The 18,220-nt window shown below is 40.1% G+C and overlaps 1 protein-coding gene across 8 annotated transcripts in view; it reads left to right on the top strand.

Annotated features, from left to right (window-relative positions):
- The first annotated feature begins 4,784 nt into the window (after positions 1-4,784).
- The window catches only part of LOC135203779 (broad-complex core protein isoforms 1/2/3/4/5-like), a 145,267-nt gene continuing 131,831 nt past the window's right edge, over positions 4,785-18,220 (top strand). For 2 of the 8 annotated variants that reach the window (XM_064233751.1, XM_064233752.1), the window contains exons 1-4: positions 4,810-5,836; positions 7,913-8,120; positions 8,822-9,043; positions 9,418-10,183. In XM_064233751.1, coding sequence (XP_064089821.1) covers positions 7,926-8,120; positions 8,822-9,043; positions 9,418-10,183 — 1,183 coding nt within the window. In that variant the 5' untranslated portion in view covers positions 4,810-5,836; positions 7,913-7,925. Of the gene's footprint in view, positions 5,837-7,912; positions 8,121-8,821; positions 9,044-9,417; positions 10,184-18,220 lie in introns of all 8 variants that reach the window. The other 6 variants (XM_064233747.1, XM_064233746.1, XM_064233748.1 and 3 more) reach the window with 6 other exon arrangements.

Genomic DNA, 18,220 nt, shown 5'->3' with positions numbered 1-18,220 from the left:
TTCCATTTGTTAAATTTTACAGAAAACATTGGAATCTCACAAAATGCTATCAAATTTAAAAACAAAAAGAAAAAAAAAAAACAAAACGATATCTTAACAGTGTGAACCAGGCGACCTCACTCCATTGCTTTTGATGTTATGTGCACGGGAATCTAATGTCAATGTGTCATTTATCTCTAAGAAACATTCCCTCGATGAGCGAGAGAAATATTGCACTGCATTCGGTGCAAGTTCCTGTTGGAGAGATATCAACAAGAAAGCTTAATAAACCGGAGAGAATCATACATAGATGAATAAAATTGTTTTAAGAGCGGCAAAATTTAGTAATTTTTGGTAATATATTTGGTAATGTATATCTATGGTTGTGATATGACGTTTTTTCATCACTTCGTTTCGTTCACGTCAATTTTGCTATATGGGTGAAATAGTTTTTCCACAATACATAACAAAAATAATAATTTTTCTAAAAGATATCAGTGACTGTTTTTAACGTCATTACACATGATTTCTTCCATCTTTGAAAAGAAAAATGGATAAATAAGGCATGAATCGTGCGTCAGGCAGGTGAACGAAAAATTATGAAACTCTGCCACGAGTTTTTGGCCGACAGTACATATACAGGCAGTCCCCCAGTTAATTAATGGGGGGGGAGGGGGGGGGTTTCTATGAAAACTGTGTGATGATAACTGAAAATAGCTAATTTTCGGCTATCGGTGTCTCTGTTAGGTACATATCGGCACGGAAAATTGCCAATTTTTGTCGCTAGACAAGCCCCATAAATCTGGATCGCTGATAATCGAGCCTGCCAGTAACCTGGAACGGCCTGTATATGTTTAGATATTTGTCATAGGAAACTACCTTTGAAGTTATTTATTTATTAATTGGCTTTGTGATGCCAGTTTTAGTAGCTATAATCAGTAAATCAATCTCTAGAAGTCCCTCCTTGTCTAAATTTTTCCTATTGTTTTATATCACAAATTTTTTGAGTTGCCTTTACATATCTCAAACTGTCCTTCACCATTTTTCCTCTACATCTCCAAATAATCTCCTTTTTTTGAGATTTCATGACTTTCCAGCATCTGGAAGTATTCAGAATTTTAAATGATCATATTCAGGAACAGTACGTATAATCATTTAAAGTACAGTACACCCTTGAGACATTCATGGTATACTTAGACACAAAATTATGGGCAAGATCATTAAATGGAGATGCGTTAAGTCAAGTCGAATGCAGTCAAGATTAAAAGTTACGACAGAATATTCAGTGCAGCGCAGTTGTAAAATTGGTGATAATGCAGAGGCACAAACTGATACTGTACCCAGCTACTTTATCTCGGGTATTGTGCGTAATTCGGGTCTCTTGAGTTTGATAATATTTCCTGGTGGGTTGCCAGTAACATGAAGCATAATTTTCTACTTATCTCATGTTCTTGACCAGAAATTACCTTTGTAATTCAGTGATGACTTTTAATTTAATTGTCTGCTAGAATTACCATTTTATGGCAAGGATGTTACTCTGGTTATAAAATTGTAAGAGGGTCTCAATGTTTGAGGGATTATATATCTGTTTAGAATATTCTTATTCTCCTTACAGGAATGTGTGAAGATGTAAAAATTAGGATCATTTAATAGCAACTACAGTACAGTAGTGAGTTTGGTTTTGTAACTTTTTTTGTGCATTTCATAATTAGGTGTCTTATGCATATTCGTCTTAGGACTTTTTTAAGACATTTTGTAAGCCAAGAAATAGAAACTTCTCTTTTTCATTTGCAAATGGCACAGGTTTTAATTCATGAATTGAAAGTTGTACGAGATTAGTACTTTATTATTTTACAGCAAAAACAAAAATTTGGTGGGTGCCTTCGTTTATTTATCATTGCCTTTGCAAAATGTTACATTCAGTTTCATCTGTTTTTTAACCGGATCCAGCTAGGCACTATAAATTATCCAATTGTTAAGACCGAAGGTTTGTAGCTATGAAAAATACAAATTGTCTTAGAAAATAATTTGTCATTTTAAAGTCTTTTGAGTGCAGCTGTTTTAAAATCTTATGTAGCTAATTTTAGAATTTAACACAACCCATGAATGATTCAGTCAGTCACAACTTTTGCTTGTGGAGCCTTTTACACTTTGTTAAGGTTGCCCCGTGTGGGTTTCTGGGTTTTCTATATCTCTTTGTTCCTGTGAACTTTGGGTCATTATTTTCCATCATACCCTTTTTCCATAATTTTCTTGGCTTTCCCTCCAACCCCCACCCCTCCCACCCCTCCATCTTTGCCATATTCTATTTATAGAACACAACCTCAGACTGTTCCTATCCTCCAACGCCAGATCTCTCTGCACCTTCTCTGTCTGTTATATAATCTTCCTTAGGCCCCCGAGATGTGAATTGTTATCATAAGAACTTTCAGGTGTTTAGGTTATGGGTGGACCAGCTTATTTTTTATTGATCTTGAATTTAGTTTCTGTTGAAATGTGAAAAGTAATAGGATTTTCAAGGTACTACTTTGGGAATTGTGTCAATGGTAGCATTGCATTTTTAAGCATTTTTATAGAATCAGAGGGAGGCTTTGGGGGACTACATGTTGGGAAAGGATCTAGATAACGCTAGAACACTTGATTTCATCATCACGTGATCATTATCAGAACTGATTTTGTGGTGTCTGTCTTCTTTGTATGTTCCTCGTAAACACGCAGTCCAAACCCCAGCATGTCGGCATTAGACAGAGTTGGTGTTGTTTAAGAGGAAAATCTTTAAGTAGCATTGGGGCAAGGAATGGGGAAAATTGGTTATTACATTAAACATGTTTAGGGTACATGGTGTTACAAGATAGTGCTGTGTTATGTTCTGCTGTTGTTGAATCACTGTGTTCAATACTTGTAGAGGTATATATGTATGTATGGCATACCTTTTGGGGAAAAGTTTACTTCTTGAAAAGGTTTATGCAAGTCGAGAAATTGTAAGGATTCTGGTTTGCTTTAGACCTTATTACCCAAAAGTTTCCCATGGCGATGAACACTACTTACTCATTTCTGTTTTTGTAATTTTGAATGTCGGCTTTTGAGACGGGTCCCTTCAACTGTCAAATCAGTAGTAGTTTTAAAGGTGTGAATTACATTTGCAAGTTAATACATAATGTGCGCTTTGCCATCAGTCAATGTTTTTTACTTGTATTTTATGATGTTTAAGGTCAATATGTACTGTAATAGGAGTAATACAGCATATATATTTTAGGTTCGGACAGTAATGTAGATATGTATTATACAAAGCTTAGTGGTTAGAATGTGGAGGTATTTTGCATGTATGCCATGTTAAGAAATACTATGGAGTAACTTTAAATGTGGAAGGGAATGTGATCACATGTAGATTGATATCTACGTGGAATACTAGTGAGATAAGACTAGAGTACGTACTGTATTTGTCACTGTAATTTATTCCCAATTACCGTTATCACTTTGAATATTTGTCCTTGTGATGTGATGTTAATAAGATGAAAACAAAGCTATTAATATTTGAAACTATGACCCTCAAAATTGTAAGTCAATACTCCTGCATTCTTTCATCTGTTATGGCTTAGGAGCATTTTAGCATATATTTTTCATTGCTGATAGTTAAGTCAGTGCAGAGTGGATTTTGTGTCATTATGTAACACGGGAAGGTGATGCTGTGGTCGTACAACATTTTGGGATGACTTTGTTCAAAGGGTTCTTTAGGAATTTTGTCACTGAATACAAAGGTTTAGCGCGGCAAGTGTCTTGCTTGTTTTGAGACAGGGTTGTTTTACATCACTTCAAACTGCTGAAGTCAGTTGCCTTAATATCAGTTTAAGCCAAAACAAGACTATGTTTCAGCAGTGTAGTATTTTATTCTAATTGATATTTTGTACTTCACTTATTTCCGATTTTAGCAACCAGGTCAATGACGGCGTTGCCATCACATGGTTCAGATCTTTTGTTCTAAAAGTGTTGTAAACACAGATGACTTTTATGTATTTGTTCGTACATGGAACAAACCTCGTTCTTAGCAATTGGATAATCTTTCAGCGCCAGCTGGAAACCGGTTAAAAAACAATCAAAGATTGTAAAGCTAGGAATCTGTGGCATCTGGCAACTCAGTTGCATTGAGGAAGATGCTAAATTGAAAGAAAAGAAAGCTGCATTCAAGAATTGCAAGTTAACAGTAATATTTTCAAGGCTTTTTGTTTGAACATTTTTTATATTGTCCATTAAAATGAGCTTCAGGCTCATGGACATTTCTGGTTGTGCACGTGAATTTGGGCTTATCTCTTTGATATATCAATAGTTGGCCATGTGACAGGTTGTATGAGAAGTTGCCTTGTAGGTTTGTGAACATTGGATGTCTTTATCGTTGAAAAGAAGTCGTTATACTTGGGTTTAAACATTTAACACATTCAGTTTTTCCAGTTAAAAGTTTGTCAAATGGTCTATCAACATGTTTCCATGTCAGGTGTCATATTTACTGATTTCCTTGTTCGAAGTCACTTTTATACCTCAAATGACAAATCCGTAATAGTACATATAATTGGTTATCAAACAATCGCGATATTTAGCCAGACCAGGATAACTGTCGAAGGTACTTCTCCCCCTCTGCTGTGACATTGAGCTATCAGTCATGGGCCATTCATTGTACTGATGAGTGTGTGTGTTTTTAGGAGCTTTAGCCCCCCTCCCCCCACCATATCTTATCTGGCAAGGTCGTCCAAGATGTTTTTGAATAAAGTGGTTAATGCGAGCATGTATCATTTTTTCGTCTGATAGCGGGACTGTGCTTAACTTGGACTTTCCAACTCATTGTCTGTGCTGTTTGCCCTTTTGTGAAATAAGAAGGTTATCATTTGAAAGTACATGATGAATTTTGTCATAAATTTTACTCTGTAATCAATAGTAGCTTGTCTTGATGTCAATATTTGTTTGTTAAAGTTAATTCTAGAGGGATGTTAGGCTGCAGTTGGTATGTTATCATTTTACAGTAGTTTATTTAGTTGATTTCTTGTTTGCCAAATTTTGAAAGGTCAGTTAGTCCCATTTGAACCATCATTAGAAAATACAGTACATGAAAATACCATAGTACATTTATCTAAAACATTGATATGTATTTGTCAAAAAATTTTGGCATTGCCTGGGAGGGAAAGTTATTGATTTCTTAGCTCCTGATTTTTAATCTTGAGTTTTGAGTGGCATTTATCATCAACTTACCTCACTCTTTATCTTAGAGAACCCACCTAGCCACCTTATACTGATTGCCCTCACTCTCTCTCATTGTAGGTAGTGAGAATTTGATCCCTTAAACAGTAGACTTTGGATAGGAATGAAAAGGACAAGAGGAATATTTTTTTGTATTTATTTATTTACCGGACAGTATTTATTAGGCAGAATGGTAAAATTGAATGTTTCTGCTTTTCCAATATTTAAAAAAAAAAAAAAGAAATTTATCTTATTTGAAGATAATTGCACCAGTCACCCCACTGAAAGTAGTCTCTAGGAGTACAGTATTTGCGTCACTCCCTTCTCAATACGTAGTTCATGATATGAGTCTTTCAGGGCCACTGATAAGAGGGGGTTTATCAATGGGTATATGAGTTGTTTACGCCAGGAAGACAATATGTATGCAGGAGAGTTATGCCACACGTAACGATAAACGACAGAACGTCACTGTATGGAGGTCTTGCTCCTCACCCATGACCCTGGAGTGTTAGTAATGTACCATAGTGTATCTGTTGTCAGTGAACACCAGTCATGTAACACATTTGATCCGTAATCTTTTCGAAATTCACCTCCTGTGTTGAACGAGTTAAAGGCTTCTGCTGGGTGGCAGGTATTCTGGGGTGATGTGATTGTTTGTATATATTTAAAGAATGATCTGTTTTGGAAGTGTTAATTGCATGGCTATTTAACTGTGAGCTTATTGGTAAGAGAAATAATTGTGATCCAGTGTGTCAGTTCGTTGCAGACTTTCAAGTTGGTGGTTTTGATAGATGGTTTTGCAGCCTCTGTAGAAGTGAATAGTATTTTGTTTATACGTATATAGAAAATTGCTATAGGATGTTGAATGGAAAATCCCCTCCCCCACAAGAAAAAAGATAAAAGACACTGTACCACAGAAATCAGGCAGTTGTGTGATGGCATGACGCAGTTCACCAGCCTTGTATTGATTTTTGTTTCTACGTTCTAACTATATTTTGTATTGTGTCGTCCTTGTCTCTTTAGATCATCTGGGACAAAAGAAGTCTTACTATGTAATTGTTATCCCTAGTCCTTGTCTTAAAGGTCAGTGTCACCATGTATTATGCAGAGTGAACAAGTCCTTATTGCGTTGTGACGGCATGTCGTAGGAAATGATGTTGGCGGTAATAGGTGGCCTTGAGTGTGAATCTCTCTTTTTCATTTAGGGATTAGTTACTGAGAGAAAGTGTCAAGATTTGCTATGGATAATCTTTGAAGTGGAAAGGTGTTATGGTATAGTTCAAGGTTTGAAATTTAGGTAGATCATTATGGATAGTTAAATCATCTTTTAAATGTTTGTCATTAAAAAGGGAAAATTATAGGTAAATTCAAGATCAAGGTAGGATATGAATGTGCATTCTATAGGAAAATCAAAATCATACATTGATACAGTGTACAACTTGCAATTTGCCAGTATATTCTTTTGCCTTAGTATATCTTAAATACTTATGGACATCCATAGATAAAGAATCAAAATTTGTCTTGAGTGTGTATGTATGCAAGATTTTTGAGTCGTTTTGTTATCTTGAAAGCCTTAGAGTTCTGGTAATTTCATTGTCAAGTTCTCATTGAAGTTTTATTAGTTAATTGTTAGCCCAGATTGTTCTTGACAGCTGTTGCTTTAGTCATTTAGATATAATTTATAAATTGGTAATTTACATTAGTCATTCAGTAATTTACATGTCTAGTCATTCAATTTTTTTTCTTTGTTAGTGCTAAGTCACTTGGTAAATGAGTGACTTGCAATTTTGTTTACATAAATGTTGAAGTATTAATTTATAATTTGGTAGCTGTTTACTCCAGTTCTTATCAGACCATCAAGAGTAAATAGGTTATAGGTAACCTACTGATCTTAAGGCATTGGTCAGTTTCTATTGGTGATCAAACCATTGAGAGGAAGTTGGTGGCTATGATTAATATATGATGTATTTGAAGGCATTGATCAGTTGCCTTTAGTCTTATGTGATATTTTATCCATTTTTGTTCCATAATCACCATCAGTGTTGAAGTGTCAAAATAAGAGGAATGAGTATCAAAACAAATATTGCATCTACAACTGCCCTCTCAAAAAGTGTTTGGGAAAATTGTTTGCCCTTGCAGATTCAAAGGATATCTGTAGGTCTTAGTTGCAGGCTGAAATCACATGTAGCCAGTTGTTTTATCAGAAAGGGGATCAAACTTCTGCCTTGGTACATTGGGGTATGGGTGGGTTGAATGACCGTGAAGTGTTGCGGGAGAGAAGCAAAGCTATCTTTTATGAAACTCATACTAGTGTGACAAATTTTTGTGGTGGAACATTGGTAGTTCACATAATTTATAAGTAAGATGATGATTTTTGGCGTTCAGGAAGCATTGATTCTGTAGAGAAAATATTATATGGTTTTGCAGTAAAGTTCTTTATTGATGGAGTACAGTACAGGAGGAGTTATGTACATATATTGTTTGTGATTTACAAGTTTATCTTTCTAATATCATATCAGACTTGTTTTGTCAATGTTTCTTTAATATTTTTGTTGTTCATAAGTCTTCCTATCATCTTAAATCTTCATTTTCACGAAACTGAAATTTATAGCTCTGATAAAACATATGTAAATTTAGACATGTTAGAAATTTGAATTCTGCGTTCGCTTTTGTAATAGTTCTCTCTCTCTTTCTCTTTTTTGTGTAGTAGTAAGCAGCACATGATCGCCATGGGTAGTGACCAACACTTTTGCCTGCGGTGGAACAATTTTCACAGCAACATCGCCACATCGTTTGAGCACTTAAGAGACCATGAGGACTTTGTGGACGTGACGCTGGCTTGTGAGGGACGCAGTCTAAAGGCCCACAAGGTGGTACTATCTGCCTGCTCCCCTTACTTCAGAAACTTGCTCAAGGTGAGTGAAAACATCTTACGTATTTTGTTTACTGCCCTTTTTGAAGAGTAGATACATTTGATGCAACTGTGCAACACATCAAATATTCTTCATCATATATACACAAGCGCCTCAGTGGCGTGGTTGGTTTGGTGTTTGCTTCTCACCTCAGTGGTCGCGGGTTCGATTCTCGGCCATTCCATTGAGGAGTGAGAGATGTGTATTTCTGGTGATAGAAGTTCACTCTCGACGTGGTTCGGAAGTCACGTAAAGCCGTTGGTTCCGTTGCTGAATAACCACTGGTTCCATGCAATGTAAAAACACCATACAAACAAACAAACAATCATCATATATACATGGATTTTAAAAATTTTTAATAGTGTGGTTTTAAGTGATATGTTTATGTTAACATTAAAATAGGTAAATTGTATGTGCACGTATCACAGTCAACTTCAACTAACCTGACTGTTAGCCGTAGCAGGGGTATTAGAAATAACTTCTGTGTTTCATGTGAATTCATTTTTAAAAAGTCACTCCATGTCCAGTTGGTATTTTTTGGCATGCCATGACTAAGCAAGGAATTGTGATGGGATGAGACAGGGTTTCATGTAATTCAGTTAACTTTTGAATAGGTTAACTTGTAGGTGCTCAAAAGAAATAGGTCTCCTTAAATATATTGTGGTTAGTTTCTCTCCCTTAATTTTTTCCCTTTCTCCTTCCAGCAAAATCCATGCCAGCATCCAATAATCATATTGCGAGATGTGGCGTATGTGGACATGTCGGCGCTTCTCAGCTTTGTGTACCAAGGAGAGGTTTACGTGTCTCAAGACAGACTCTCAACCTTTTTACGCACAGCTGAGATGCTACATATAAAGGGACTGACTGAACAAAACCAACACCATCCTCACATAGGTACCCATCAGCTGCACAGAGATTCAGTGAGTGTGAGTATTGATTTTTGGCTCTTTCTTAACTTTTTGTGCTAATTTATGAGGCCAGATGAGTATAATATCTACTGCAATATATTATAGGCAGTCCATGGTTATCGGCATGGTTTCCATTCCCGACACCATGATCATAACGGAAAATCTGTGTTATCGGTGCCGATAACCGATGATCGGCGCATAACAGCACTGAAAATTCAGTCCTCATCTCAAGACAAGCGCCATGAAACAGGATCACTAATAATTGAGGCCACTGATAACAAGGACTGCCTGTTTCTGCTCTTATATTTGAAAATGATACTTTGTAGTATGGCCTATAATTGTTGCCTATTCTTGGAAAGTAACAGTTTTCCTTATTGTTTTTTCTAAATTAGGGAGGATTGGTAAACAAAGTTGTAAGCAGCTTAGGTGCCATTGCTGTGCAGGGTCCGTCCTCACCGCGCAGAAGATCGACACCCTCTCCAACAAGTCACATTTTGCAACAGCCGTCCCATATATCTCCACCACCCAAAAAACGCCGACCCACAAGCAGTCCAACCCACAACTTGCCACTTTCCACCGCAGCACCTTCTACCCCACCCCGCTCAGATATACCCCCATCCCGTTTAGAGTTAAGTCCCCACTTAGAGGGCTCTACTTTAGCGGCTGCCCTCACGAAACCACTTAACCAAACCAATCAGCGTGGGGACAACACTCCACGAAGCACTCAACAGGCATCACCGCAACAGTTAGCCCCACCCCCTCTGTTACCTGCGTCCTTACCTGCCGCAGACGTGCCAAAGGTGAAGCAAGAAGATGAGGGGGAGGGGGGAGGGGTAGAAGAGGACAGTCACATGCCTGACCAGGCAGTCAATTTGGTGACAGAAGGTTCCATCCTCAGACAACGCATCCAGGGCTACTCAGGAAGCTGTGAAGCATCCCAGTCTTTGCCACCACCCCCCACCAGCAGTTCAAGCAGCAGGCCTTCGCCAGTGCTGATTCCCTCTCACATTGTTAAAGAGGATTCACATAGTGACGACACTAATTTGGGGGAAGGGGGAGAATTGGGGGATGGGACTGGGGAGAAGGAGGCTCTGGCAAGCCCACCACCCATGGTGATCAGACCGCCACTCATGGGACTTCTACCAAGGGAAGCTGCAGGTAAATGCTCTGTTTTTGTTCTTTATTTGTTCAGTTTTTCTGTTTGTGTATGTGTGGGAGTTCGTGTATGAGGTTTACTGCCTAAACTTTGCCTTGTACTGCTGTAAAAGTACCAAAGGTTCTTTACTGTCTTCCCAACAAAGTGTAGTCTTGAATTTCACCTTTATTCAGTTATCACCTCTTGTTTACAAACAAATCCTGTGGCAGGCTGATTCAAATGCATTGTGATTTCAAATGTGTCTTCTTTAAATTGTTTCAACCAGACTGTAGAAACTAGTTGAATAAGAAATTAATCTTGAAGGATCGAATTAATGAAAGAATACAATTTTGTTAAAAAATGTCTTTGGACTTAAATGAGTTGGTTAATATTATTCTGGTACTTGATAGTTTTGCTCCAGAAAAGTATGCAAATGTTTTTGAGTATAGCATGGAAAAGATTCGTCGGTAAAAACTAATTACAAGATGCCATTAGAAATTTTTAAAGGTGGTGGCTTCGTTATAACTGAAGAAGTGGCATTATCATACTGTTTAGCATAAGAGAAACGGATAAGGAAGTTTTCTTTTAATCGTGGTTAATAGGGATTGTGAAATAGTACTTGCAGTTCATGTTGCTGTTGACTTTAGGGATCATCATATAATTAGATTAATGGCATTAATTATTTGGTATTTAGAAAGTTTACTGGATAAAATAGAAATATCTGTGCTATTGAATTGTTCAGCTGTATTAGGAATGATAATGGAATACCAGAACCTTTGTGATTGGAAACATAGGGATTGTGAAATAGATTAACTAACATGTTTTGGTCTGATTAAGAGAGTGAATGCACAAATGCCAAGGAGTGGATTACTCAGATGATATGGAAAAATCAAGGAATATAGCTTTTTGGAGGTTTACAAGATCTGTAGAATGCAAGTCTGTAAGTACAAGTACGCTGAAGTTGTTTGATTCAACTAGCTTTTCTGTCTTATTCCACGTCGGATTTTATGCTGTTGTTATGGATGTAAGAGAGTGTCAGTGTCTCAGTTTTTCAATCATAATTTTTTGCTGTTTTACTTGAAGTATTTTAAGTAAGTTGAAGTTGTTGTTCTGTATGTATTATAATTATTATAGTGTTTGCATTATAAATGCCACACAACCCCATTAATCACATACTATTGCCATAGTTATCTGGTAAGGAAATAGTACAAATCTCACCAGACATGTATCAGTCAAAAAGCCAGAAGTTCCACAACCAGCGAGTATCCCTACACTCTCTTGGAAGTTATCTTGTTAGAGCTACAATGTACTTTGCAGAGCTCACCTCTGTGGCTATTGTTGGACCATGCAGAACTCCATGTAGCCATAGACGACATTTGATGGGTTCATTGGTTAGCAGATCCCAGAATTTGTAAAACAAAGGACCCAGAACCATGGATTTCATAATTGATTTACTGAATGTGCTTTGATTGCTTGATGGTTGAGGTAATAAATATTGACAATGTGGAACATGATTTGATATCATTAGTCATTTATTTTTTTTTAACAACTTTGGTTCTTGTCTCAGGACAGACCCAAAGAATATAGGTTATCTTTGTTAAAAGGTAGGAAGACTGACGAACTTTCGAGGACTATCCCACATATGCACTGGTCCCTTGTGGGGAAGGTATTGACATTAGATAATTCAGATGGTAATGTTAAAGAAAAAAAGGAATCACTCTTAAGAAGCTCATTTACATTTTTTAAGAATTTGCCTCAGGTTATAGCAAGGAGGCTGTCTGATCTGACATATGAGCTTTGAGAAATGTTCATTTCAAAAACTATTGTTGCTTTGAAGATATCCATTTAAAGAAGAACTTGCAGTGTTCTATTCATAAATGTGTCCATATACAGAGTAATGTTATATCACAGAATATAACATTATGAGAGACCAAATTACATTAGCCTAACTTTATCCCATCCTTTAGTTACATAAGTTCAAAAACAGCAAAAGAGAATGATGAAGGTATGGTTTTAGCGTTATACTCGTTGTGTAAATGTTTACAGCCATGAACAACCGAACGAGAAGCACTTTTTTTTTTTTTTTTTTTTTTTATCATCATCATCATCATCTAAGTACAACCGAATTAGATAACATCCGTTTGGCTTGTATTTCAATCATCGTACTATAGCATACTATTACCGTAGTTGTTATAAATGACATTATGTAGAATAGGACTCGGGTATCTTAATATAATAACTTTACTTGCTATAGATCAAAGATCAATATAGATCAAAGATCAATCGGGAAAACCTAGTTATAGCTAGCTGAAGATGAGAAAACTGTTCAAGCTGCTAATGACCATTATCGTGTATAGGCAACAAGTATAAAACTCCATTAAACGTATGCGATCAAACACAACTGTAGATAAAATTGAGATCAAATAATTTTTATCAAAACTACTGTGCTTGAAAGAACACATTTTACTGCCGGTTTCACGCTGATATAAGATAAATAACGTAAAGTTCGTATTACGATGATATAAAAAAAATTTGTGAACAGAATCACATTATTTTTTTTTTTTTTTTTTTTTTTTTTTTTTTTTTTTTTTTTTTTTTTTTTTTTTTTTTTTTTTTTTTGCTAAATAAACATGCCGCCAATGTAATCTGTTAAAAAAAAAAACTAGTTCACAATCACAACAAGACATATTCAAGTCATATTTTCATCTAAAAACATGTTGTACGTATAAGGACAATAACTTTGTCTTATATAAGTCAAATATCTAGATATTCGTTTATGCTAACTAGAAGCAAGAAAATTTGCTCAGAATTGTGTTAAATATGGCGAAACAAACTTGTATTCACCATCAGTTGATTTCCAAAACAAAACATTGGCCGCTCTGGCTTAAATTAACGTAGTATTTTATAATACAATAATATGAGAATACATACAATATTGTTGGATACAGTTAAGTAATATATAACTTTTTAAAAGATTTATGGAAAAGATGCATATTTACTTTTTCTTCTGTGCTTATTTTAATTTTTGTCACTATGTAGCAGTGGCATCTCGAGCTTGTACAGTCGTACCTCAATTTTTTGCTCGAGTAACAAAGCAAAAAATCGACCGAGTTGTACAGTTATATTTTGTACTTCTATCCCATGGAAAAACAAACAAATTGCAGTGTTGTAAATCGAATGTATACACGAGTTTTGTCTTTTAAAATCAATTTAAGCAACAATTGTAAATATAATTTGTTATAAATATGTGATTCAATAGTATGAATTAAAATGTTATTTTTGTTCATGCCACTTACCTGACAGATATATATATAGCTGTATTTTCTGAAGTCCGACAAAATTCAAAACTCGCGGCACACGCAGTGGAGGCCGGCCAGGTGGTAGTACCCATTCCCGCCGCTGGGAGGCGGATATCAGGAACCATTCCCATTTTCTATTCATATTTTTTTCTGTCGCCGGTCGGTAAACAACTGTTTACAGACCTCTGCTCAGGATTTTTTGGAATTTGACTCGCTTTTAAGTATCTGATTGGTTTTTTGGTATTGAATTGGATTGTTGAATTGGCATGCGCGATAGTGGACCGTTTTTTTATTTTGGATTGACTTTTCTATATAAGATATGTCTGGGTCAAGTGCTGTGAGTTTCAGAGTGTGTGTGAGGACTGATTGTAAGGTGAGGCTACCGAAAGCATCGGTAGACTCCCACACAGTATGTATGAGTTGTAGGGGGCAAATAAAATTTGTTTATTGGATTAAATTCGGCTGCATGAATGTGAGAGATTGAACCGATGATGATGGAGAGTATATGAGTCCTATCGCCTTAAATTGGAGCGCGATAGGATCAGGAGGTCTTCCTCCAGGAGTGGTTCTACCAAAGGTAAGGCTAACATCTCTCCTGCATTAACCCCTGTAGAGTTTGCAACCCCTAAACCTGTGTTGCCTTCGGGCTCTGATTCTGTGTCGGGAGAAGCGAATGCTCTCTCTCTGATTTTGGAGTCTCTTCGCACTCTGGAGATCAAAGTGAAAGCCTTAGAAACTGGCTCGGTGCAAGTGTGTGATCGTGCCCCTAGTGTTGTGGAGGGGGCGTCAGATCGGCCCCATAATGCCTCTAGGCCTAGACCTCTATCAGACTCCCAAGACTCAGGGAGTAGGTATGTCGAAAGCCGCAAGAGGGTTACGGGGGCTTCCCACCGATCTGGCGTCCCTTCGGCAGGCCTTGTAGCAAAGTCCCAGGCTGCCGCGTCCTGAAAGAGTGCTTTTCGTCCTCCAAAGCGTCCTCCCCGCGCAAGGGGTGGAGCGCTCGGAGAGACTCTCGTCCTCTGAAAAGGACGTTTCGTGCTGAGGACGCTTCACGTCCTGTTTCGCCACTTTCGTCGGAGGATGCGTATGACGCTTTTCCGCCTCAGAAAAGGGGTAAGATCTCCTCCGATGAGGACGCTGGGTTGCGTGCACAGGCGCGTCTACCTGAGAAGCAGGTAGCTGTACCTGTGAGAAGGAAGGAGGCGTCCCCTCGCCCCTCGTCTTCTCGCAGGATCAGTCCTGCTTCCTCTGTTCGTTCTTCCCCGACGAAGAACATTCTTTTGTCCCTTCAGGACCAGCTATCGACGCTTATGGCTCAGAGGACTCGCCCAGCAGCAGTCGAGCCTAAGCGGAGGAAGGACCTTAGACTGCCCGTCAAGAGGACGAAGCAGTCTCCTGCTCCCTCACCTACTTCGTCTCGTTCGCCGATCGCTTCTCCTTCGGTGATTCGCCGATCTCGTTCGTCCTCTAAAAGGACGTTACGTCAGGACGCTTTTGAGGAGGACGCTCAGCACGACGTTCGACAGGACGCTGGCAGGACGCTAGGATTGGCAGGACGCTATGGCGGGACGCTTGGCAGGACGCTTGGCAGGACGTTCGTCAGGACGCTCGTCAGGACGCTCGCCAGGACGCTCGCCAGGACGCTCGCTAGGACGCTCGGCAGGACGCTTGGCAGGAAGCTCGCCAGGACGTTCAGGGCTCTTTTCAAGACGCTTTTGGGGATTCCGACCAAGAAGTCGTACCCCAAGACGCTAGTTTGCGCGCACAGGCACGTATTCCAGCGAAAAGGTCTTCCCTTTCGTTTGAGAAACGTAAGGACGCTTCTCTGGCAAGTGAGACTGCCGCGGATGGCGCTAAGGACGCTCGTCCTCGTCAGGACGCTCTACCTTCTTCAAGTAGTAAGCGTCATAGAGAAGACAGCCGAAATAAGGCTTCCTCTAGCAAGGATAGGGGTCCTTTGATTAAGCCAAGACCCGACATTAGGACGCCCTCTCCGGACAGACGGTCTCCTCTTCCGTTTAGAGAAGAAGGAGAGCTGAGTAGTTCGGCTGACTCGGTTGAAGAGGAACCTTCTGCGGCCCCTTCAATCTCGGACTATAAAGTCCTCGTGCGGCTCTTGCGTTCTTCTTTCGAAGACAAGTTTCAGCCCGCAGCTCCCAAGTCTCCTCCTTCGCAGTTTTCTTCATCTAAAACTGGAAAAACCCCGGAGTTTGTGGAGATGAAAACTTCTCTCTCCACGAAACGTGCCTTTAAGAAACTCCAAGATTGGATGGTACGAAGGAGAGATCAAGGCAAGACGACTTTCGCCTTGCCGCCAGCTAGACTTAGCGGAAAAGGGGGCATTTGGTATAGAACCAAAGATGAAGTAGGAGTTCGTATCCCTTCTTCGGCTCAAGGAGATTTCTCCAGCTTAGTGGATTCGCAGAGGAGGTCTCTTTTACCCTCTGCTAAAGTAACCTGGACCTCTACGGAGACTGACCATCATTTGAAGGGTCTGCTCAGGACGCTTGAAGTGTTCAACTTCCTTGACTGGTGTTTGGGAGTTCTGGATCTGCAAGCGAGAAGCCCAGAATCTCTCAGTCTGGGGGAGCTGTCCAGCGTGTTAGCATGTATGGACAAAGCCGTCAGGGATGGTTCGGAGGAGATCGTCGCTCATTTTGGAACGGCTTTATTGAAAAAGAGAGCTTTGCTGTGCAATTTCACAGCTCGTTCGGTAACTCCAGCTCAGAAAGCGGATTTGCTGTTTTCGCCTCTTTCGAACCATCTCTTCCCCCAGACTTTAGTAAAGGACCTGACTAACAGTTTGCAAGAGAAGGCAACTCAGGATCTTTTGGCCCAGTCTACAAGACGGTCGGCCGTACCTTCAACCTCTTCAGCTGCGGTTCGACCGCCGAAGAAAGTTAAGCCCTTTCGTGGGGCTCCCCCCTCGAGAGCAGCGCCTCGAGGGAGAGGGTTTTCACGAGGAAGAGCTTCCTTTAAGCCAAAGCCTTCCAAGTGAGAAGCATGTCCTTCAGACACCAGTCGGAGCCAGACTGAAGTTTTTTGCGGGAGCGTGGAGAGAGGACACGGACTCTTGGTCCCTCAAGATCGTGGAGCAGGGGTACAAGATCCCCTTTTTAGATTTCTCTCTCTTTCTACGACTCCCAGAGACCTTTCTCCATCCTATCAGGGAGAAAAGAAGAAAGTATTATTCGATCTCCTTCAACAAATGATCGACAAAAGAGCGGTGGAACAAGTCGCGGACCTGGGGTCCCCAGGTTTTTACAACAGGATCTTCCTAGTACCGAAGCAGTCGTCAGGTTGGCGTCCAGTTCTAGATGTAAGCAGGCTCAATCTTTTCGTGGAAAAGACCAAATTCACGATGGAGACGCCTCATTCTGTTCTGGGAGCCTTGAGACCGGGCGACTGGATGGTATCCTTAGACTTGCAGGACGCGTACTTTCACATCCCGATCCACCCTCTTTCAAGAAAGTATCTAAGGTTTGTCTTAGACAAAAAAGTGTGGCAGTTCAGAGCTATGTGTTTCGGCCTGACCACGGCTCCGATGGTGTTCACTGTAGTCATGAAGAACGTAGCGAGGTGGCTACACTCTTCGGGGATAAGAGTTTCCCTGTACCTCGACGACTGGCTGATCAGAGCGTCGTCGAGAGAGAAGTGTCTGAAGACTTGCAGTTCACTTTAGCCCTAGCAAAGTCCCTGGGACTTCTGGTCAACCTCGAAAAGTCGCATCTGACCCCAACACAGTCCATCGTGTATCTGGGGATTCAGATGGATTCAGTGGCTTTTCGAGCGTTTCCGTCCCAGGAACGTCAGCGGCTAGGCTTAGAAAAGATCTCAGCCTTTCTAAGGAAAGAGACTTGCTCGGCGAGGGAATGGATGAGTCTGCTGGGGACCATTTCCTCGCTAGAAAGGTTTGTTTCCTTGGGAAGACTGCACCTCAGGCCTCTCCAATTTTTCCTTGCGGACGAGTGGAAGGCCAAGGACGATCTCAATGCCATATTGAGAATATCGCTTCCGATCAAGAACCATCTAAGATGGTGGTTGGACCCTCAGAAGCTTCAGGAGGGCGTGTCGTTAAGTCTTCTGAGCCCCGACCTAGTGTTGTTCTCCGACGCTTCCATCACGGGCTGGGGAGCAACAACTAGGAGGGAAGGAAGTGTCAGGCTCCTGGAGAGGGAACAGGTAGCCTGGCATATAAATGTCAAAGAACTGGCAGCAGTATTTCTGTCCCTGCAGTTCTTCGAAAGGAGTTTGGAGAACAAGATTGTTCAGGTAAACTCGGACAATACCACAGCACTCGCTTATTTAAAAAATCAGGGAGGAACACACTCCAGAACGTTGTTTTCCCTAGCGAGAGAGATTCTGCTGTGGGCAAAGATAAGAAATGTGACTATCCTGACGAGATTCATTGCAGGAGTGCAAAACGTCAGGGCAGATCTTCTCAGTCGTCGGGAACAAGTCCTACCGACGGAATGGACCTTGAACGAAGACGTTTGTCGAGACCTTTGGACGTTGTGGGGACGTCCACTGGTCGACTTATTCGCGACGTCAAGGACCAAGAGACTTCCTCTTTATTGCAGCCCCGGTCCTGGATCCAGAAGCAATCGCGGTAGACGCGTTGCTTTGGAATTGGACGGGTCTAGACCTGTACGCCTTCCCACCATTCAAGATTTTGGGGGAAGTCATGAGGAAGTTTGCGGCCTCAGAAGGGACGAGGTTGACCCTGATCGCTCCGATGTGGCCAGCGAGAGAATGGTTCAC

The sequence above is a fragment of the Macrobrachium nipponense genome, chromosome 36, assembly GCF_015104395.2.
Source record: "Macrobrachium nipponense isolate FS-2020 chromosome 36, ASM1510439v2, whole genome shotgun sequence".
Classification (NCBI taxonomy): Eukaryota; Metazoa; Arthropoda; class Malacostraca; order Decapoda; family Palaemonidae; genus Macrobrachium; species Macrobrachium nipponense.
Note: the sequence above shows the minus strand (reverse complement) of the source record. Positions and strands in the feature narration are given on the sequence as shown.